This window comes from Cyphellophora attinorum (assembly GCF_001299255.1).
Source record: "Cyphellophora attinorum strain CBS 131958 chromosome Unknown Contig42, whole genome shotgun sequence".
Taxonomy (NCBI): domain Eukaryota; kingdom Fungi; phylum Ascomycota; class Eurotiomycetes; order Chaetothyriales; family Cyphellophoraceae; genus Cyphellophora; species Cyphellophora attinorum.
The window spans coordinates 167976-190173 of NW_017253270.1; the positions used below are offsets into that span (position 1 = coordinate 167976).

General features: G+C 53.5%; 8 protein-coding genes across 8 annotated transcripts; 3 read left to right on the forward strand and 5 right to left on the reverse strand.

Annotated features, from left to right (window-relative positions):
- Window positions 1–321: 321 nt before the first annotated feature.
- Window positions 322–3801, reverse strand: AB675_3793 (uncharacterized protein; the record flags this gene model as incomplete). Its single annotated transcript, XM_018143875.1, has 1 exon — window positions 322–3801. One exon carries the CDS (start codon window positions 3799–3801, stop codon window positions 322–324), a length of 3480 nt encoding a protein of 1159 aa, XP_017995224.1.
- A 2052-nt stretch (window positions 3802–5853) lies between these two features.
- Window positions 5854–7810, reverse strand: AB675_3794 (uncharacterized protein; the record flags this gene model as incomplete). The annotated part of the gene is made up of 9 exons (XM_018143876.1): window positions 5854–6506; window positions 6585–6633; window positions 6686–6809; window positions 6943–7214; window positions 7273–7303; window positions 7371–7413; window positions 7459–7492; window positions 7543–7562; window positions 7615–7810. The coding sequence occupies 9 exons, from the start codon at window positions 7808–7810 to the stop codon at window positions 5854–5856; spliced, it is 1422 nt and encodes a 473-aa protein (XP_017995187.1).
- A 1935-nt stretch (window positions 7811–9745) lies between these two features.
- On the forward strand, window positions 9746–11531 carry AB675_3795 (Bifunctional solanapyrone synthase; the record flags this gene model as incomplete). Its single annotated transcript, XM_018143877.1, has 5 exons — window positions 9746–9844; window positions 9891–10385; window positions 10432–10862; window positions 10922–11142; window positions 11197–11531. The coding sequence occupies 5 exons, from the start codon at window positions 9746–9748 to the stop codon at window positions 11529–11531; spliced, it is 1581 nt and encodes a 526-aa protein (XP_017995198.1).
- Window positions 11532–11957: 426 nt separating this feature from the next.
- Window positions 11958–13036, reverse strand: AB675_3796 (uncharacterized protein; the record flags this gene model as incomplete). The annotated part of the gene is made up of 2 exons (XM_018143878.1): window positions 11958–12874; window positions 12925–13036. The coding sequence occupies 2 exons, from the start codon at window positions 13034–13036 to the stop codon at window positions 11958–11960; spliced, it is 1029 nt and encodes a 342-aa protein (XP_017995209.1).
- Window positions 13037–13516: 480 nt separating this feature from the next.
- AB675_3797 (uncharacterized protein) lies at window positions 13517–15220 on the reverse strand (the record flags this gene model as incomplete). The annotated part of the gene is made up of 1 exon (XM_018143879.1): window positions 13517–15220. The coding sequence occupies one exon, from the start codon at window positions 15218–15220 to the stop codon at window positions 13517–13519; it is 1704 nt and encodes a 567-aa protein (XP_017995216.1).
- An 860-nt stretch (window positions 15221–16080) lies between these two features.
- AB675_3798 (Dihydropyrimidinase) lies at window positions 16081–17649 on the forward strand (the record flags this gene model as incomplete). Its single annotated transcript, XM_018143880.1, has 2 exons — window positions 16081–16856; window positions 16920–17649. The coding sequence occupies 2 exons, from the start codon at window positions 16081–16083 to the stop codon at window positions 17647–17649; spliced, it is 1506 nt and encodes a 501-aa protein (XP_017995234.1).
- A 552-nt stretch (window positions 17650–18201) lies between these two features.
- AB675_3799 (putative HC-toxin efflux carrier TOXA) lies at window positions 18202–20077 on the forward strand (the record flags this gene model as incomplete). The annotated part of the gene is made up of 4 exons (XM_018143881.1): window positions 18202–18469; window positions 18516–19130; window positions 19177–19477; window positions 19525–20077. 4 exons carry the CDS (start codon window positions 18202–18204, stop codon window positions 20075–20077), a joined length of 1737 nt encoding a protein of 578 aa, XP_017995207.1.
- A 273-nt stretch (window positions 20078–20350) lies between these two features.
- AB675_3800 (Riboflavin transporter MCH5) lies at window positions 20351–21890 on the reverse strand (the record flags this gene model as incomplete). Its single annotated transcript, XM_018143884.1, has 5 exons — window positions 20351–20489; window positions 20557–20913; window positions 20994–21356; window positions 21416–21590; window positions 21659–21890. The coding sequence occupies 5 exons, from the start codon at window positions 21888–21890 to the stop codon at window positions 20351–20353; spliced, it is 1266 nt and encodes a 421-aa protein (XP_017995219.1).
- Between the last annotated feature and the right edge of the window lie 308 nt (window positions 21891–22198).

Below are 22198 nucleotides of genomic sequence, written 5' to 3' on the forward strand. Positions count from 1 at the left end.
AGATTGCTTAGCACCGAGGTCTCGATAGACTTCATTATGAAGAGGCAGGGTCATAGAGCGGGACGGTGGAAACGGCTAGACGTGATGGATCGCGTAGAATTTTGAATTGGGGCGTTACGCCGAAAACAGCATTCCATACCTACGTACCCAGGTCTTATGCATCAAGGGACGCTCAATCAAGCTCATGTACATAGCACATATAAATAGAATCCGATCATTGCAGACAAATGCACCCCCGTCCAATGAATATTCTGCGCCTTGAGATTTTTATTTTTTATAGATTCTGCCCTCGAGGGACATCCTTTCTTCGGTTCACGATGATCATTGATGCCAGCTCGGAATATCATCCATGAAATCACTATACCCCGAGTATTGGTTGAACACCGCGTCCCAGGCTTCCCAGTCGAAGGACAAGTCCATTGGATCGGTGCTTTGCTGTGTTGTCAGAGTCGGTGGGATGAATTGAGTCTGCATGTTGTTGGGTTGTTGTTGGGTGTAGAGCTGTTGCTGCTGCATCGGCGCAGAGAAGTGAAGAGAGGTGTCGTTGTTGATGTTCTGGTTCGTGCAGCCCGGGACTGGGGCAGCAAAGTCGGTGGGTGCGGATTGGAAGGGCGGGGCGGGGTAGTTGGCGTATATGGCGTTGGGCTGTAGTGCTGACGCACCGTTACCGTCGTGGACATGGTTAGGCCCGCCATAGCCGTTCCCAGTGGTGGTGTCTTGAAGTTGTTGATACGCCGCCATCATGGGGGCTGTGTGACCATCAATGCTATCGGGCGTTCCTACGCTCTGATTCTCTGGCATGGACGAGGAACCCAAATGTTTGCCATTGCTAGAGCGGTGGATTTTGATGTTACCGCCATCACTCGAGATTTTCTCATTTAGCCATCGCGGGTAGCCCATGCTCTCGTCTTGTAGCTCTGTGGGTAAGGAGTCGTTGAAGCGGTTAGCGTCGATGTGTGCGGCCGCGCCGTTGCCGTGCTGCGTTGAAAGACTTTGGCTGTTGCCGGTGGCGGCGGCGGCTTTGCGTTTGATCAGGGGGAAGGGCATGGGCTGCTGGCCAGGGAGGCGAATGGGATGTTGGGGTGAGGCTTGGTAAGTTCCTTGCGGCACGTCGCCATCGGCAGGATTTTGGAAAGCATGGTTGCCCGTCGAGATCTCTGAGAACATCCCCTGGAGTGTTTTGTTGATCATACTCGAATCGCCTGTTTCAGGTGTGCTGTTGTCGTATAGTGTGTCTTCACGCATACTTCGAGCGATCTTCTGCTCCATGGTCAACGGTTGAGCTAGTCCGACCAGGACTTGTTGCTCTTCGGTCCAGAGCACATCGGGATCCAAGCCAGCTTTGCGCCACGCAGTAGCACGAAGGTTGCGGAGCATCTCCCAAGCATCCCCACCACCTTCACGGAACGGTCGTTGAGAGGTGTTGCCGAGAGAACATCCGACGATGCCATTGACAGGTGCAGAGAGAGAGAACACTTCATCTATCAGGGAGCGAGAACGGGGTGCCTCGACGCTGCGTGGTCGTTCATAGAGGTCGACTAGTAGAATGATGGCGGCATGCATAGGCTGTGCTGTACCAGGCCAGTTCCAGCGAAACGGCTCGAGGGATGGGTCGTTCGCAAGCGAGAGGAACTTCCTGAAGTAAGCGCTGCAGTGGTGCAAAGCGCATTGCCTGCCGCCACCCCAGAGCTTCGATTTGAGGTTCTTGAGGAATGGTGCATATGCAATGCAGTGCATCTTGTCACACATCATTGAAAGGTAAATTCGTGCCCACTTGTGGAAGGCGGCGGTGCGTTGACGGTGGAAGCGAGCCAAGTTCGGCGGCATGTCCTCGGTCAAGATACCGGTGTAGAATGTCACCTCAGCATCGGTGGGCTCGCTTTCCAGGCTTGTGTCGCAGTCGAGTTGTGCTGGGAAGCGTGATGAAGTGTCTGCAGGAATGAAGCCCAGCTCGGGCACACCTTTGGCGGGAATGTTGTTCATGACGGCGCGCACCTCAGCTTCGGTAGCTGCAATGATCTCGTTCATCTCTTTGAGGTCTCTGATATCCACTGGCTTGGTTCGCATGTGCATAGCCACGATCTTCCGTGTCGCCATTGCAATCGAGGAGTACGTGCGCATGACCAAAGCTGCGACTGACCCGATGGAGAGAGACTGACCAAATGGATCGTCGATCGGCTCGATCTTCTCGTTCTTCAAGAGAGCCTCTTCTTCACGGGATGCGATAAACATCTCTTTGACTTGGCTGACAGGCCTGGCGTCTGCGGTTGCATCATTACTCAGCGTGGGAAAGCCACTGGACACTGCCAAATATGTGTCTAGCTGAACGACCTGCCACCAAACACGACGCCTTGTCTCAGCATCGAATGGATTTGCTTCTTTCAGCGTTGGTTCGCGATGTATTCCCATTGATTGTGCAAGTCTGACCATGAGATTGACGTAGGCGCTGCTTTGTTGCGGCTCTTCTTCCGCGCATGGCACCGACTGCAGCATCACAAGAGATGCAAGCAGGTATGGGTTGGTGTGAGCCGGGAATGAAACCAGCGTAAGCATTCGTACACATTCGTCGTGGTACCCAGCGCATAATGCAGCTCGACTGGTATCTGGAAACAGGCGTTGGAAAGCTTTGGCTGACAGCGATAGTGCGCCTGTATACCAGATGGCGAATAGCAAAGGCATGATGTACATGTCTGCACTTTCATGATTATTGTCTGCGTCGTCCTCGAGGTCCCTTTTCCACTTCCAGAATCTTTGGTAGCGCAGGAAGGTTATGCGCATAGGAACGACGGGAAGCGCTGGGTACACTCCTGACATCCACGCTCGAAACAAGACATTGCTCTGCGCCTCAGTCGGTACTGATGTGAGTAGATCCACCTCATCTGTGTGATCTTGCAGGGTCTTGATCCGTCGAGGCAGTAGTAGTGCAGACTTGTCACCAGTTTTGACGTGACATGGCAAGCAGTCAATGCTGTCTGAATCGGCGGGAGGTAGCTGAAACGTATGCATGTCCAGACATTCGTCAATGACTGCGTCTGGATCTGGCTTCTCTCTTGGTGCATTGCATTCATGCTGCTCGATGCCCATAGCCTCAGTCAGGCTTTTTTCGGCTGGAAGTGTAGGAGGTCCTCGTATGAGGTATTGTAGCTGTTGCAACTCAGCTGCGAGGTGGCTCCAGAAGTTTTCCTTGCCCTTGCTGATGTATGAGACTGTGGAAGATGTGATGTCAAGATTTGAGAGCGATTGACTAAGTTCACCGGCCTTCTGTACCAGTGCATCTGAGACTGCACCTGCTGCCAGCGATGCTTGGCGGCTTCTGTTGCCGTCGTCACTGCTCGTCTGATACTCCAAAGACTCAGGACTGGGCGGTGCATTGAACCCAGCTCCTCGCGACGATTCACGACGCATCGTCTCAACGACATCCGCCAACCGTGCGAGCTGCTGCTCAAGGCTGTGAATGATCACATTGCCAGGAGCTGCTCCAATCCTCGGCTGGGTAGGTGTACCCGTGTCGTTCGACACGCCGCTGTTGCGTCGCTTTGAACTGGCTGCCCGGCCAGTCGGCGGTGGAGACTGATCCAGCTTGCCATAGATGCAAGCATCGCCCGTCTTCAAGCAGCCGCCACATACTGGACTGCCCTTGTCGCACTTCACCTTCCGTTTTCGACAAGTTTGGCAGGAGTAGCTGGTTCGATTTCTCGTTATTTGTCGCTTTTCTGACCGTGAGTGAACGTCCACTGAGTGATCTTCTGGCTCTGGCTGCAGCATGCGCTCAGTGACGAGTCCCATCATGGTGGTCGGCATGGTGAGCGAAGCTTGGACCGATTGGTCAGCGGTCGCAATTTCACTCTTCCTTCGCCAATGCGGCTGTTGGGACTTTCCAACAAGCTGTCGGGTCCATAGGATGTCCCACGAGCGCTCGATCGGGCGCGAGAGCGTCTGTACAGTATTTTATGCCGTAAGGTCGCTGGTTGATGCAAAATGATGCGGACATTGAACTTGGGCCGCCTGGGCAGTGGCTTATGTTATCCAGTTGGCTTATGTAATAGAAGTTGATCCGGAGCCAAGGCCTCCGCCTCACTCGACCCACATATATTGTGTACCAAGGATGTCGACCACTGTACAACCGGTCCACCAGTGTACGACAGCAGAAGGCTCACGGGCACGAGGTCTGGGAATGCTATATGCCATATAGGAGTGCACACGACATTGCCCAAGCACGCAAGACGTGCTCGGGAGGATGTAGTTCCGCGAACCCGATGCTGATTGACGACTTACCAGGCGCCTAAGAATAGGTTGGTTCAGAACGCGTCGGAGCTGATGAGTGCTTATAGCCTAGTTCACTACCAACTGTGCACTCTGGAGACCCGCGCATGGACATTGACACTTCGTGAGGGGCCAAAAGGACGGTGATGGCATAAGTACAATGTACCTATCCATAGCCTACCGTGCTCGGCAAAAATCCCATGAGGGCGTTTGGACTGCAAAGGTCTGCTCGATGGATGCGAAATGCGGTCTTCCCTTACAGGAGTGATCCCTGAACGACAAGTTCATCCTCAAAGGGAGCCGCTGCCTTCCTCGATTTGTGCTCTCTCATACATGGCAACTGCAATAGGATCGTTGGCTCTTGCCTCAGGTCATCATCCTTCGTTGTTCGACAACGATCGCCAGCTCCTTGCAAGTTGACTCGATCATCTCGCGTCCGTAGATGTGGGTATCTCCTCTGAGCTCGCATACGACATGCCTGACCGCTGGTCGTACGACTATGGGTATCGCACAACCCAATCCAGGTAGTGTCCGAACGGGCAGACCGGTCAAGGTCTGGCGCCTTATGCCCTATCGTCTAGCTCGTCATCTATACCATCTCGGTCCAAGTCTCCATGGTAAGCACTCGCCATATTGGTAGCTCTATCACAAAAGCGGCGAACACAGCTCAGCCTTGTCGTGTTCAACCGAGATCCGGGCGGAATGAAAGTCGTGATTCGACACCTTAGCGACTGTGGAACGCCAAGTCCGCACCTGCAGCAGCCCGAATGCTCCCTCGACAAGTCCATGAGATCGACCCAGACCATTGACGATGGACTGCTTCCTCCAATCTGATACCGCCGAAAAGTACTCCTACCAACCAAGTCAGCTTTGCAATAGCTGGAGTCTATTATGTCTCTTTGTCCAGCCATCATTCACCAAAGCATGACTCCTATTCACTCCTTATGATGAACCGCTCTCGACTTGCTTGGGCTTCAGCTTCGGTGGATACTGCCAGGCGGCCACTGACTGTTCGTTGCGCGGCATGGAATGGGTCCAGCGATCCGAGTGTGTGTATACTCAGCATGAGGAGTACAGGTTCAACGCACATTAAGGCTCGTGAGCAGATTCTCAGCGCGTACACCATATACAGGAACGATCATATAGCGGGTCATTTGGCTTCAAATGTTCCTGTGCACCTGGCAGAATGACCGGTCCTTCCATAGGTCATCCGGACTCGACTAAGACTCTTTTCCAGGCGATGCGCGACTCACATCCGAGAAACCTAGTCATCCGGTCTCGGCTAGGGCTTACGTCAACCGATGTCGGGATTATACAGTCCACGTCAACTGGCCTGACAGAAGCCTTCATGATACTGCCATCCCACCTAAGTTGAAGAAGTCCATCCTTCTCCCTCAGCTGTGCTGCATGCTACAAGCGTTCTCGGTCAAGATGGGACTGAGTGAAGCGACCGAAGATGGACAGGGCACGACACTGTCGTGCGCCATGTATTTATATTTGTTTTCATATGAACAGTCATTTGCGACCTAGTGTTGTACAGTTGTGGGTGCCTAGCACTCATTGCCCCTCCATTCGCATCCTATCTCTTGCTCATCGAGTCCGCTCGACAGTGACAGTCTTAGTCTGCCAGATAGCTTTATCACTGCCGTCATCCGCAATCTCGGTCTCCCCAGACTCGACATCGGCATTGGCGCGACTCGTGTGACGTCGAACGCCCGTAGATGGCGGACCTCCACCACGAACATTGCTGTTGTAGTCACCTGTGCTCTCGTATCGTCGTGCAGCCTGAAGACGGCCTGGATATGCAATGGCGTCGTGATGGCTCTGGTTGCCGTCATACACACCGTCCAACGACTTCAAATGCCTCGTCTCGAGCTCATGATCGAGGTGGTGCTCATTCACAGAAGAGCCGAACTGCTTCGTGTCATCGTCGTCATCATAGGTCTTCGAGCCAGACCCCATCCGCCCATAGCGCCCAACAATGCTGCGATTGTGTGTACCGACGTGAGTCGAGCCGTCAAAGGTACCACTGCGGCCATGCTTGGACACAGAGCCACCTGGGCCGCGACGTTTGTTGTAGTAGTTCTTGAGACCCGAGCCGCCACTGTAGCCGGGTGCTTGGCTATCGTCAAAGATAGATGGGAAGAAGTGGCGTAGGAAGGTACGGAGGGTGGGTAGGGAAATGGCGAGGATGGCGAGGTTGGCTTCGACATTGATCCAGACGCAGGGGACTGAGACGACTCCTGTGGTCTAGGTGTAAGCAATGCTTGCGGGTCCCTGGATAGGAGGAAGGATGGACTGGGGGAAGCGGGCATACGTACTGGTTTGATCGAAGTTCTTTACCATAGGAACCATATAGACCAGGCGAACCTGTAGTATGCTGATTAGCAGGTGGTCTGCCAGGAACAGGACCAGGACGTACGATTGATGTGATGAATGTGGCGGATCCAACCATGAAGAGCCCAATCACGGCTATCTTCTTGGTCCGCTTCATTTGCAGACGAAGCACAACTGGGATCGGTAGAGCTAGGATGATGAAGTCCGTGCTGTACAAGGTCAGCTTGGCCGGTCTTGGGACGGAGGCTGATGTGCCACCCAATGTTCCACCGACTCGTTCGGCTGAGTACGAAGGATGCACTCAAGAGATTATAGAGTCACATCATGCTGCGGGAGACTTACATGACATTGACTGCTGCGGTAGCCAGGTAAATAGCCGCTTTGTCGATGCACTTGCCCTCCGTAATGCTGAGGTCCCAGTTCATCGCGATTGGCTGGCAGGGAAAGATCAACGCAAGCACAATGCCAATGGAGTAGCTGGCCACAATGGACATCACAATGTATGTGCAGATTTTGAACCACTTCAGCTTCGAAAGCCGGTGGTATAAGATCAGGATCGATAGCTTTGCAAACCCAAGGCATGGGACGTAGCAGATGGACGCGACCATGATCAACTGCATAAAGCATTCAGTACATGGAAGGAATCACCGTTTGGCCGTCATGGTAACTCACCAGTGTGAAGTCTTGATAGCGCTCGAACGGCCTAGGTTCCTCAGTGAGCTTCATGTGTCGTCTGCCAGCAGACTTGCTGAATGACTTTGGAGCCTTACATCTCCCAGGCATGGACACCCGCGGTCTTAGTGATCCAGTTATCTGAGCGTGTTAGTTGAGGCCTTTCTAATGGTCAAACAGCATTACCTAGCAGAATGCCTTGCGTGACGGTGCCGAAAGCCTATGTTCTTGTCAGGATCCCCAAATGGTGGCAGGCGGGCTTCAACGAACAAATGACAGTATGACAGCCACTGCGAGGGAGCGTTAGTAAAGGGCATCGAAAATTGACAAGCTCGATCATACCATCTTCGATACTGAAGTTCCGTGAGATGAATATACGCGTGTACAGCCTCATACACAAGAATGTTGTAGCGATTGCCAGCCCAACTCCTGTAACCCAGTACCCAGCGACGTGGCCAACCTGGTTTGGGTTCTCGAAGTCGACAACGTAGCCCTCAGGGGCTGGAAGTGCCGTGAGGACACCATTGGTCATAGACATCGTTGACAGTCGAAATGGCTTTGCACGAGGCCTAAATCAATCTTCAAGACAGCTCGAATCGCAAGATGCTTTTCCTCGACCAGCGTTGAAAGCATCCAAGAAGAAAAGCTGGGAGGCTCACGATCACGGTGCCCCCGAGTCGTCCAGCCTTGACAGTATTTGAGACTCACGATGTTCAGCATGCCGAAGGCCCAACTGGAGAACTCCAAGGCTTTGCGACGGCGATGCAGCGATCTGCACTCGGGTCGAACTGTACCTGAGTGGGGCAAGACGCAAGCCCATAGGTCGGTGATCATAGCCGTGCACGCTTGCGAGCAATCCGTTGCCGTCAGCGAATGAGCGTAGGGTCTTGATAGACTAGTATGCAAGCACGCCGTTGAGCTGGTTCGAAACTAGCCGGAAGATCAACGCATACGTCCTCTTCGGGAGAACTCCGTGCACAGCGGGCCCAGGAATACTCCGTGACCCAGCTTACGGGTCCAGGTGGGCAAGAAAGCGGGTCTTCCAGTTGCAAACGTTTAATCAATGACAGAGTCCCGCTCTTCGAACAAGACGCTTGTCTGCTGGAGCTCATGAAGTCGAAATTTGCACACTTTGCTTGCACAAACGACGACTGTCGAGAGTCTATGTGCTGACTACTGATGTTAGTCGGCTTGTCCCACTCTTGGAAACGTGTCTTGCACGAAGACCCGACCATGATTTCGCGAAGCCCGAACAGAGGTTGACAGTGCTCGAATCTCGTGCCCAACGCAACTCAAAGGGTGTTTTAGGGCTCAGGAAGAACTCCTCTGAAATGGCGCCTCAACATCCACTGGACGGTTCAAACAGTTCGTGCATGACGGAATAAGTAGAAGTGACAAACCCTGGTCCTGCGCATTCTCCGGGAGCTGTTCGAAGCTGATCAAGCTCAGGACCCCGATTTGTGTGAGTGAGGACAGTGCACATCGTCGGCAGTCGTGGGCAGCACAGCATCATTGCCTGAAGATGCGCGGGCCGTAGCGTGAAGGGCCGATGTTTGAATACATGGATAGTCCTGGTCACAGATGATGTTTGGTGGAGGTGTCCTAACCAGAAGTTCTTTTAAAGTATGGAGACGAAGCCAAGACCGACGGCCAAAGCCCCGCTGTCAGACGTTGCCAAGACCCCCGGGGCCGCTACAACTGCCGCCCCTTTCCTTTCCTGCTCGCTGTTGTCTCGTAACGATCGTCAAGCTCCTACTCTACGACCCGCTTCCGGCTCTTTGGAACTCAACGTTGTTGGTGCTGACTCGTAGGACGTTGTACTTCTCCCTTGGTCGTCAGTGTAGTGGAATTTGTTCTCCGAAGGCAGTTGAATTCGTGGGCCCATATCCTTGTCGCCGTTTCGGTACTTGCATTGCTGAAAATGGCGGTGCCAGACCTAGCTTCGCCGCTTGTCAGGAAAAGCCCATGGATGTGCCCGTTCTGTCGATCATCAACCTGGAGGCTGATGGACGGCCGCGAAAGCAGCTCCTAGGTATGTACCGGATGCTGCTGATTGCGGGGATTCCTCCATGTAAGGTATCCTGCTTTTGTCAACTCAGCTCACACGGTGCTTGCAACGTGTCGCGTAGTCCCTCATGAAGACTACAGACTCTGCACGATGAAGACATCAGATGGGTCCATTGCGGTCTTGCGATGGTGGCTTGGAGATCATCGGCCCATATTGGCGCATACCATCAGGATTTCGCAACATGGAGCAAAGGTCATAGCCGAGATTGAGGAATTCTATGCTTCACCGCCAAGGTACAAGTCGAGGATCGACATAGACTAACTACGTAAGTCAACACTGGGATCGATACAGAGGCATAGCCGTGTTGAGAGCGGTGTTTATAGGATCGCTTTTTCTTCTTAGCTTCTTCGATACCTCAAGGTGAAACGTTCAGCAGCTGCAGGTACAGGACACACTTGAACCAAGATGGGACTCGTCACTATTCAAGCGCTCTCAGCGCTTCTAGTTCTTACAGCATATGCCGAGTGTACTTCGAGCGACGCCCCAAGCTCCTCGACGCATTGCGTAAGACCTCAACATCCAAAACGGACAGGAGTACTAATCCCGATAGTGCCAAGCCCTCGTCGATGCCGGCCTGGGAGAACGGGTGCTCTTCCCCGATGATGCACTCTACCAAGATGCTGTTGACGGGCATTGGTCTCTCGAAGCTCGTCTGAGCCCAAAGTGTTTCGTACAACCACACGATGCAGGAGAGGTTGCCAAAGTTGTCACCACCTTGGTAGAAGCGAACAAGACCGAGTTGTGCCAGTTTGCTATCCGATCAGGTGGCCATCAGACCTGGGCTGGTGCCGCCAACATCGAGGATGGTGTCACACTTGACCTTGCTTACATGAACTCAACCACATACAACCCCGAGAATGCTACCGCCTCGATCCAACCAGGCGCAAGATGGGGCGGTGTATACAAGACACTGGATGCCTTGGGTGTCGCTGTCCCTGGCGGCCGTGCGGCGACCGTGGGTGTTGCTGGACTGGCCACAGGCGGCGGCAACTCTTTCTATGGCTCGCGTGAAGGCTTCGTCTGTGATAACGTGATTCGATTTGAGGTATGACTGTCTGTTGTTCCTACAGATAATTACTGACATGGTTCAGGTTGTGCTAGCATCCGGCGAGATCGTCGAAGCAGACAAGGACAACAATCCAGACCTGTGGCAAGCATTGAAAGGTGGCTCAGGCAACTTCGGCGTTGTCACAAGACTGGATATGGCTACACTGGATGGCATCGACCTCTGGGGTGGCGTCGTCACCTATTCCAACGACACAACTCAAGCACAGATCGAGGCCATGTACAACTTCGGCGAAGAGGTCACGAATGATCGCTACGCCAGCGCCATCAGCATCTGGCAGTACAACACGGAGTCTGATGCAAACATCATCATCTCTGCATACGACTACACGAAGCCCGTTCCCCGACCGGCAATCTTCGATGAGTTTCTTGCCATCCCTGACAACACGTCTGATTCTACAAGAATCACCAATATGACTGATCTCACCGTCGAGCTCGAGCAGACACCCGGCTACCGGTATGTGGACTTGTGCCGTTTCACTGACGCAATACACTCTTGCTAACACTGCACCACAGCGACAACTTCTACACCATCACCTTCAAGAACAACCTCGAAGTAATGGAGGAAGCTATTCGCATGCATCACGAATACCTCGAGACAATCCAGGCCGCAGACATCGCAGGCAACTGGACCATTCAGACCATGTTCCAGCCCATCCCGTCGTTCTTCTCCGAACACAGCGTCGAGAAGGGTGGCAACATGCTTGGCCTCGAACGCTTTGACGACAATCTGATCCGTAAGTCTGCTCATTCACCGTCTTCCACACAGTGTTCCTGACACAGCTTCACAGTCTGGCAGACGTACCTCGCCTGGACAGAAGAGTCCCTTGACGAGCAGTTCCATACGTGGGGCATGAACTTCATCGACGAGCTCGACTCCTTCGCTGAATCCAAGAACGCCAGCAACCCCTTCATCTACCTGGACTATGCGTACAAAGCACAAGTCCCGTTAGCGAGCTACGGCGAGGAGAATGTCAAGAAGATGAAGGCTGTCGCTGCCAAATATGATCCCGAGGGCGTGTTCCAGGTCATGGTGCCTGGTGGATTCAAGATCAGTCGCGTGGGCAATGGCGAGGGCGAGGATGGCGCGGCTGCGGCCGACAAGTTGAAGAAGCGGGAGTTATGAGTGCATGAGAGAAGAAGTACACATTTGTAATTGACGTTGTTGTTAGATTTGTCGTTATTAGAACTTGAGAATAGCTCTGCAAAACGCACCGATTGCTCGTGGTTCGCTAGCTGCATAGCATCGTCCCGCGACAGGAGGATAGACGTGCTACAATTTCGTACCCGTCATGCCCTTCCGGTCCGATGACATGTCCCGTATGTAATTTGCTCTCGGTTCGCTCAGGGGAGCCGCCCTCGGACTTGCATCGTGCTACGTTCTGTGGAGCAACGCAAACAGGACATGTCTTCGATGATGTGCGGTACATCGTCCCATTCCAGGCCATCAGACGGCCAATCGGCAGGTGGAGAACCTTTGGACATCGTTATGGTCAAATGTGGGAACCGTTGTATGTTCGTGGCGCAGCTTTTTCAACGGTCGTTTTGCATCTCAGCCTGTGGTATGCGGAGCAACGCCGACATAGTTGACTATCGTTGTGACAGTTCCTTGGTCAATCGCGAAAAGTGGCGCCCGCTGCTCAGTCATTCGAGTCTTAACAGGTCGCTTGTCGTCCATTTGATCGAGCTCGTGCGCAAGTTCTGCAGATCTGATCATCATGCCGTGCTCGCCGGAAAATGACGCGCCACAGCAGGCTTCGAAGCCGTTGTTGAAGACACCCACTTTCCATTTCATACCTCTCTCCTCCCACATTGGCCCACAAAGCTGTTGGATCTTTTCGCGGTACTCCTTCAGAGTTTCGACGCCAGAATGAATCCATTCGTGATCATAGTTCATCAAATCCAGACGCTTGAGTTTGACCATTGGCTTAAGCAGTGTTTGCATGGCTTCGGGACCATTGCAGCAATAGCCCATTTCGACGAACTCTAGATTTGACGTACAACCTTCCACGCGCTCTGGTGCCTTGCAATCGAAGTCTCCGAACATCCAGCTCTTGAATCGCTTGAGCGAAGGCACGAGGCAGAGGTAGTTGAGGAGCTCCGGATGCTCTGCGTATTCACTGTCATCATGAAAGACGCCCACTGATTCGAGTTTCCCAAGCACTTCCAAATTAGAGCGGGCGCGCTTCCAGACAGGATCAAGCCATTCGCAGTATGTAAGTGCAGCGTCCTCCAGTTCAAGGTACTTGAGGTTTGATAGCATGGTAAGTAGTACTGCAAAGACTGCACTGTGCTCCCCGATCGCGAATGCATCCTTCCATGCGCCAGGATCAGCAGTCTCGACACCCGCATCCTGGAGGCGCGACCACAAAGACACTTGAAGCGACTGGAGGCAACGTTGGTGCTCGACAGTGCCGTGAAAGTCGTCTAGCCAGTCGTCTTCCTTTGGCACTTCACCATAGTATTCGTCTGCGGGGCTCCATTCAATAATTTCGATCCAGTCGCGACCTCAGGTTGACTTTCGATAAGGGCAATGACCTCAACAGGGTGGTAGAAGAAATGGTCATCGTTGCTGCGATGAAAGGACGCTTCACTGAGGTTCAGCTCGCGAGCGACTTCTTTGAGAATCATTTTCCGCAATTCCGCAGGATGGGCATCACTTCTTTGTGGAGGTTTGTTTCGATCGCTAGCGCGGCGTCATCGTCGGAGGAAGCCATGGTCGTGTACGTAGCCACGTAGGTGCGCGAGGTCGTTGTCGGCGGAACAATTATGTTCAGGTCGTGACCTGAATATCGGTCCGACTGTTTGCGGTTGTATTGCGACTGGCGTTGAGCTGCGAAGATGAAGAATGAAGATCAGAAGTGCTTGGTCTTATGAATTTATGCCCGGCGTAGTCCAGCACACGTGAATCGCTCACGCTCGGACGAGACGATGGCAAGTGACAATGACCAAAAAACCTCGAGCTGTTGCATAGGCAGCACGTTGTTTGTTGCTAGGGATTGTTACACGCCAAGACCAGGCAAGGCAATCATCGGGCAAAATCAGGCAGTCTCCAGTCTCCCAGGCAGTCGGCTAATTGTTGCCTTTGCGGATCCTTTCGTGCCCAGTGGTTCAATCATAAGCCGCCTCAGGCACGTGAAGTCGACAGAAACACGACGACTTGATCGACACATCCGTCACTGCCAGCGCTGCATCCAGCTTTGGCTTGAGTGTCTTCAACTCGGTCTCCTTGCCCAATCTAGTCAGGCATTCGGAGAGGCCATGAAGCGACCAGACGTTGTTGGGATGCTGCAACGCTCTCGGTAGGGTCTCATCGTAGCCCAAATCAGCCTTGTACACGGCCGCTGCCTCTTCTGCTCGGCCCTGCTCCAAAAGCAATGCGCCATAGGCGTGCCTCGTGGGCTGCATCCACCCCCAAGGCTCGTCATACGGTAAAGTGTCATCGTACTCAATAGCCTGCCGAAGATAGCTGAAAGCTTCCTCAAAATTGTTTTTGCGATATTCGATTTCACCATCAAGCATGGCTGCCGCGATGTGGCACAAGTCTTTGCACTTGTTGTTGAAAAGCATGCGGGATTCTGGAATACTGGCAGCAGCTTGCCGGAATTTCTTACGCTGCTCGGCCGCCTGATCTATCTGGCCTGTTGCAGCGTACGCAATACCCTTGGCGTACTGCGCGATCGCAGTCGTGAAGCAGTATAAATCGGGATCACTCGGCAACTTCCAATCGATCACTTCTTGCCACTTTCCAAACCGAACAAAAACATGGTAGCGGAATGATAGAGCGCTCTCCATCCAATCAGCCATGGGCGGTGACTTGATACGCATCAAGTCGTCAGGCATGGTTTCCTCCATTTCAGTGACTGTCTTGATAGCCACCTGGTACTGACCGGCGAACATGGCAGCATAGATTTTGAAATGGTAGTCGTGACACCGATACAACGAATAGAAGTTGAGCGGCCCGACACTCGCCAAGTACTTGTTGTCGGCCTCAATCGCGGTGGTGTTCCACTGCGCAGCTTTGGCATAGTCACCACAGAGAATGTCCAGGTGGGTTGGCATATGGTTGAGGTGCCCAGCGTCGGGCAGCAAGCCTCGGAGCCTGTTGGCAATCGGTAGCGCATCACCCGGGTTCGGCGATTGTTCCATCAGATGGATATATAGATGCAGCAATCCAGGATGCTCTAGTCCTCCTGGCTGCTTGAATGCCTTCTCAAGGACTTCCTTCGCCTCGAAGGTCTTTGCACCGTCTTTCGGCTGACCACTGCGCAAGTCCCACAGATCCCACGGAGTAAGATTCATGAGTGAGTCAGCAAACAGCGCTGTAACGTCTAAGTCATCCCCGTGTGCGGCGTACGCTTTCCTCATGGCTTCTGCGAAGTCTGCATTCCAAATTGAGCAATCCGAAGGAGCTTTGTCTGCTTGGTATCGATATTGCAGGGCATCAACCAGTGCCTTATCAACAGGTGACGACGACTTCTCCACGGCTCGCATGGCTTTCAGTGTCTCTGAACGAGTCCTCTCGATAGTGGATTGCAGCTCATCTTCGTCAAAGAAGCCCCAAGGCTTGTTGTAGTTCGGACCAAGCGAGTACGCCACACCCCAATGAGCCAAAGCAAAATCATCATCGTACGCGATAGCTGCCTCGAAGCATTCGATGGCCGCTTCATGGTTGAACGCGTACACCCAACGAAGTCCGCGATCGAACCATACTTTGGCTTCAGCGCCTTGCGTCGTGTTGGTGCGAGCGTACGTCCCTAAGTTATAGTACGGCCTATCGACAGGCGCATGGCGAGGGAATTTGGGATCTGGCATATTGACAGATACGAAGATTGGCACTGTGCAAAGCTTTTGCTCCGTGCTATTCGGCTTGAACGTGGTTTCGCTCTCTGCTGTGATAAGATGAGCGACCCAAACGCCCTCGAGCTATATTCATGAGACTGTGGCAGTCCTATGGTTATCCATCTAGTGCTGACCAACAGTGTGCCTTACCTGTTACTGGTCGCGTTAGGAACGCGACGCCAAGCTCATACGAGCAGCTGTGCACAGCTTGGCTCGGACCAGCTAGCCCGGATTGCGACGGTCACAATCAACGACAGCGTGAAAGAGTTTGCAACACTGAACATCGCCCTCGATCAGGTGCGGCAGCAGAGGACGAAGCTCAAAAGACAATCTTACTCATCGTCATTGCTAAACATTGCTTGGCGCGCTTCTCCACCAACGCGGAGGTCATCGACAGCTGGACCTAGAATATCATCCCATTGTCCCCGTATGAGCGAGAGTGCACAGTAGGTCTTGCGAGCACTGCGTTCCAAATGGACATGTACGCTCTCTGATGAATCACAGATAGCCATAATGAAGCTGTCAAGCTTTCAGTCCGTTCGATATGGGAGACAAGCATGTATATCTCAGCGGACTTGCGCGTTCACCGGTCGACCTTTGCCCTTATCAGTTCGGTGATGTCCCGGCCCTCGCTCGACGAAAGATGAGTACTCTTAGGCTAGACGTACTCCTTGGACTTACATATTGGGACCTGGGGAAATCTCATCGAAGCTGGGCTCTCCTGGGGAGGTACTTGCAGCAAGCTGAGACCCGGACTCAGACTACGAAGCCCACATACGCCAGCATAGCTGTCGAAGTACTGACAGAGACTAAGAAGCTCCCTAGATCACACGATGGACAAGCTAGATCTCCTCGTGACAGGCGGCATTCTGGTCACAGCCTCAGACACTGCTCCATTAGACATTGGAATCAGAGATGGAAAGATCGCTCTTCTGGCGCCTCCCGGTCTGCTTTCACCGTCCATTGCCACCAAGCATATCGATGCTGGGGGCGCCTACATTACTCCTGGCGGCGTCGACACACATGTTCACCTCGAAGAGCCACCCCTCTTCGGTGGTCGAGGTCGGTCGTCGGACACATTCGAGACAGGGACGCGCTCGGCTATCTGTGGTGGCACCACCACAGTGGTAGCCTTCGCACCTCAGGCAAAGTCTATGCCCAGCCTGCTCGAAGTCCTTCGCGACTGTCACGACCGAGCCCGCGGTAATTGCTATTCGGACTATGGATTCCATATGCTGGTCGGAAATCCATCGCCAGCTGTGTTGAAGGAATTCGGACCACTGATCAACGAAGAGGGTGTCAGCAGTCTGAAGATCTACATGACGTACGAGGCATTGCAGCTACGCGACGATGAGATCTTGGATGTACTTTGCGAGAGCCGAGGTCACGGGATCACAACGATGATACATGCAGAGAATGGTGATGTGCTGAACTGGATGACTCGGAAGCTTGAAGAGCGAGGCTTGGTCGATCCGGTATATCATGCAACGAGCAGACCGCAAATCGTGGAAACGGAGGCGACGGGACGAGCAGTGGCATTGGCAGAGCTAGTCGATGCGCCGATGCTGATCGTACATGTCAGCAGTCCGAGGGCTGCAGCTGTGATCAGGTAAGTTGTCCAAGAGCACTCAGCCTGGACTATGACGTGCAGACTGACCATATACATCTACAGAGAAGCCCAGACTCGCGGCCTTCCACTCTACGCCGAGACCTGTCCACAGTACCTGTTCCTGACCAGAGCCGATATGGCTCACCCAGGCGACAATGGCTTCGAAGGCGCCAAATGCGTCTGCTCTCCTCCACCTCGAGACGGCCCCGAGGATCACGACGGTATCTGGCTGGGTCTCCAGAACGGCACTTTCACCGTCCTCAGTAGCGACCATTGCCCGTTCATGTACAACGATACTGAGAAAGGAAAGAAGAGCATCATCTCCGAGAAGTATCCGAGAGGCCATTTCAAGGGCATTCCGAACGGCATTCCAGGCATTGAAACGCGCCTAAGCCTGGTCATGAGTGAGGCGAGGATCACCATGCAGAAGTTCGTCGAAGTGACATCGGCAAATCCAGCAAAGCTGTATGGGTTATACCCACGAAAAGGCGCTCTTCTCCCAGGCGTAAGCGATGCTGACCTGGTCATCTGGTATCCAGAAGGACAACTGAGCGGCGCAGAGGGATTGACATTGACGAATGAAATGCTGCATCACAATGTAGACTATACGCCGTTTGAGGGCAGAAAACTAAAGAATTGGCCGAGGTACACAATTCTGAGAGGTGAGGTGGTGTGGGATCGTGATGGAGACGGACTGGTGGGCAAGAAAGGATACGGTGAGTTCTTGAAGCGGGGGAAGAGCAGTCTGCCAGGACCTAGAAAGGCTGGTGAATTTGATATAAGTCAATTCTAGATGCGTGGGCATCTGTGGGAATCTTCTGGGTCCTCTGGGAGGAAAGCTCGAATAGGAACACTTGGAGCGAGGCTGCAGAACTCTCATGTGGCGCGCCTTCTGTTCGACAAGGTTCCTGGGCTCCCGAAAGACGCTAGATATACTTCCAGCTACAGTATGTGTACAACCCAAGGTAGAAAATACGTGGCGAAGAAAGGGACCCTGCAAGCTTAGCCAGAGTCAAGCATTCCTCGGCAATCTCCATGTTTTCCCCGCAATCTTGAGCTCGATCTCATCAACTGCCGAGAGGCATGAGCTGTCAACCTGGGGCTGCTGACCTCTGGAGAAACCCCACTGAAAGCGACGACTGTATGGTTCCGAAGCTCGACGCACCAATTGATCTGCTCAGAGACCCTGGCTAGCGATGTGGGCAGTTGGGCGAAGTCCGGCGCCAAAAGGCACAGACGGCTACATCCCTGACTCAAGGCTAGAGATATGAGTGCATGTCGCCAGGCCTCACCTCTCACGAGCTCTACAGTCCTTTGCTATTGTCTAGGCATCTAGCAACACATCATGGAGCAGAAGCACGAGAGCCACACCGACACAGTCGAGCGCATACCCGCAACTCACGAACACCCAGACGCGTTCGAGGCTCCCGCTCAACATGTCCAAGAACTCAATGAAGCCGAGCACATCAACTTGAGCTGGCGGTCATGGATTGTGGTGTTCGTGACCTGCTTCGCCGTCATGGCACAGGTCTTCGTGGTGGTGGCTGCTGGTTCTGTCATTGCGTTCATCATTCGAGATCTTGGCGACGCATCTATTGCTGGCTGGATTATCCGTGAGTGGCGGCTTCCTCCAAGGTCAACGGCACTAACGTCTTACAGAGGGACCACTGCTCATGCAAAGCGTGCTATCGCCCATCGTCGGTCGTCTAAGTGATGTGCTGGACCGCAAATGGCTAGCCACAGTGCCTCCTGCCATTGCATTCATCGGCGCCGTGGTTTCAGCTAAGGCTACCAGCATGACTATGCTGATTGGAGGTGGCATACTCATCGGCGTCACCCTCAGCAGCATAGCCATCGTTCAAGCTATACCCAGCGAAGTTCTCCCACTCAAGTATCGTGCACTCGCCAACGGCTTTGCGTTCCTTGGCGGAGCTGTCGGAGGTCTTGTGGGCAGCCTTGGAGCAGGTGGTGTCACCAATTCCAATCCTGGCGGGTGGAGAGGCATCTTCTGGATGCAGGCAGCTTTCCATGCTGCGACTGTCATTGGTTTGCTTGTGTTCTACCATCCCAAGCAAGGCTCCGACTATGGCAAGCTTTCCGTCAAGCAGGTTCTTTGGGCTTGCGATCCTATCGGCAGCTCGATGTTCATCATCGCAGCTACGATGCTCCTCCTCGCTCTCGACTGGGCTGGCGGGGCCTACGATTGGTCGAACGCACATGTCGTGGCACCTCTGGTCGTCGGCTTTGTCTTCCTCATCGCATTCTGTCTCTATGGTGAGTCGTTCCCAAGCACAGACAGTTCCAAGCTGACCACATTTAGAATGGAAGGGACGATCAGATGGCATCGTGACGCATGCCTTCTTCAAAGGCTCGCCGAACTTCGCACTGTCCGTCTTCGCTTTCGCTGTCGAGGGCTGGCTCTTCTACTCTGCAGTCAACAGTGTCACGCCCCAGATCGTTCTCAATCTCGGCTTCGAGAACAATGCCTGGGATATCTCGATCCGACAGCTGAGCTATAACCTCGTCGCCTTGTTCGCCTCGATCCCAATCACACTCTATGCGACCAAGTACAAGGACCTAAAGTCGCCGTTGGTGTTCACCTTCGTCGTTTTCCTCGCAGTGTGAGTCTTCTACCCTCCTGGACCAGAGCATGTATTGACTGAATCAGATGCATATGCTACGCCCTCGTCACCCCATCAATGTCGAACGCCCAATACGGCTTCAACGTCCTCTCCGGTCTTGGCCAGTCCGGTCCACTCACCCTACTCGTGGCGTGCGTCCAGTTCACCGCGCCACACTCCCATCTGGCCACAGCCACAGGGCTCGCCTTCTCAGCCCGTGCCATCGGCGGCGCATTTGGATCAGCGGTCCTTGATGTTATCATCAACAACAAGCTCGGAAGCACCTACGCCCAAAAAGTGTCGTCTGCAGCTATCGAAGCAGGTCTACCAGAATCTTCCGTTGAAGCTCTTCTGGGCGCTTTCGCAACAGGTATGGGCTTCAATGATATTCCTGGTGCCACGCCAGGTGTGCTTGCTGCAGCTACGAATGCGAGTCATTGGGCTTATGCGAGAGCTTACCGACTAGCGTGGACGAGCGTTATCCCTTTTGTCGTCGTTGCGATTGTGGCTGTTGCTTGTCTGAAGGGCGTAAAGGACTTGATGACTGAGAAGGTGGAGGCTACTGTTGAGAGGGTGCCGAAGACGGATGAGAAGGCTTAGTTCACCACGGTCACCTACGAGAAGACTCGACGCCGGGCCCGCGTCGTCACACGTCATCTATGACGCTAGTTGCGTTTGAACGTCTCGCATAAGTTAATGTTATTCATGGATGCCAAGTGCTCTGCATCCCTCGCGTGTCTGCTCATATGATGGCGTCTTGAAGTCCGAGCGGATGCTAGCTTTTCCGACCTAAAAAGCGGCGCTCTGAACGACTAGTCACCAGTCTCTACTCGGTCTATCGAGCCAAGTATAGACCATATCAGACCTTCTTCCTCAAATCCCACCCACCAGCGATATACCTGACATATAGCGTAAACACCAGACACACTCCAAGGCAGGCTGCGTAAATGCCTGCATAGCTCTGTATCCACTACTATTGATGATCGCGCCACCCGCAGGACTACCAAACAGCCTAATCCACGTGTTAGCATCGAGCAGGCCACCCCACCAACGTAGACCCTCAAGGAACAATAACTCACGTAACAACCCCAGCCAACGCATAAGCAATCCCCGTCCTAATCCCAATCTGCCTAGGATCACTGACCGCAGCGATCGCGGCCGCGCCCATAGCCAACATTGCGCCAGACCCAAAGCCAAACAGCAATGCGAAGACGATGCTGCCGGCTTTGCCAGAGACTGGGATCCACACGCAGGCAACAGACAGGAATGTGAGGAGACAGGAGTAGTTGAACATAGTGATCGCGCCTGTACGGTCGGCGAGGTAGCCCAGGATGATGCGGCCGAAGATGCCGCTTGCGTTGCTGATGGGGACGAGGTAGAAGGCCCAGTCTGGGTCAACATTTCGGTAGATGGCGGTTGTGACGATGAAGGTGAAGCTATACGAGACAGGTAGTTAGTCCGAGAGGGGTCTTGTCCATTCAGAGAGTGTAGGCTGTAAGACATCTGAGATACTCACACCAAGTACTGGCCTAGGTAATTGAACGGCCCAGAGATTGCCATGAAAACGAACTTCTTGTCCTTCAGGGACGCAAGCACGATAGCCTTGGGCGACCCTTTCGGCGTCGGCGGCAGACGAGACGTGCACGTCAGACAAGCGATTGTGCCCATGAAGAGGATGAGAAACGCACACGTCCTCATCGTCCAAGGAAAGCCCTGGTCCAAAATCATGGACCTTACGACCAGTGGAATGATGACCGACGCGGCGCCTGAGCCAGCAGCCGCAATCCCCAGAGCAAGCCCTCTCTTCTTATGAAACCATGACACGACGCAAGCGATCGCTGGTAGAAGATCAACGCCGTGCCGATCGGCGAGCAGACCCCTTGGGCGAGGATGAATTGATAGTACTTGGTCGCCAGTGACAACATAAAGAGCCCTAACGAGTGCATCACTGTGCCGATGATCAGTGGGATGCGTGGACCAAGTCTATCGGTCAGCGGACCAACGATGAGTCCACCAGCTAGCTGCCAGAAGGCTACGAGAGATGTGATCCATGCGATTTCGTCGTGGCTGTAGGTGCGAAGCTCTTTGCGTTCGTAGTATGCTTGGAAAACACCTTGGAGTCGTCTGGATCAGCGATTGACTTGGTTAGACGGACGAGGGCAAGGATCGTGCAAGACTTACCGACGGACTGCATCCACCCAAATGACACGAACCAGGCACAGAAGCATCCTCCCACGGTGAGCCATGCTCGAAGACCCCCGTCTGGAAACGAAGCTGGGTCAAGCGCTGGGTCTAGAGATGTCTGCGCGGCGCTGCTTGTCGGAACCCCACTGCCATGGTCCTGTTGGGTTTTGAGGATGGCCTTCTCTGCGGCTTCGCCTGCGTTGGAGACCGGTCGACCACTGTTCTGCATGTTGGATGAGCCCGTGTTTCCCGGTGTACAGACCTCTGCTGAATCAACATGAATACTCAAAGACACAACGCAAAGCCACGGAAACCCAGGACTTATATGATCAGAAAATGGATGTCAACCAGAATTGGTAGTGTCTCCAGTGTCGTGTCTCCGTCCCCTCCACATCGCTTCGTAGCTGCTTGTGCGAGAACATGATGGTGTCTCGTTGGTCATACGTTCTTTTATGCCCTTCAGGAACACTAAGGCCCCCCTCCCGTTGTTCCAGGACGATGCTGTGACTCGTCGACAATGACGGCCGAGTCAGTCTA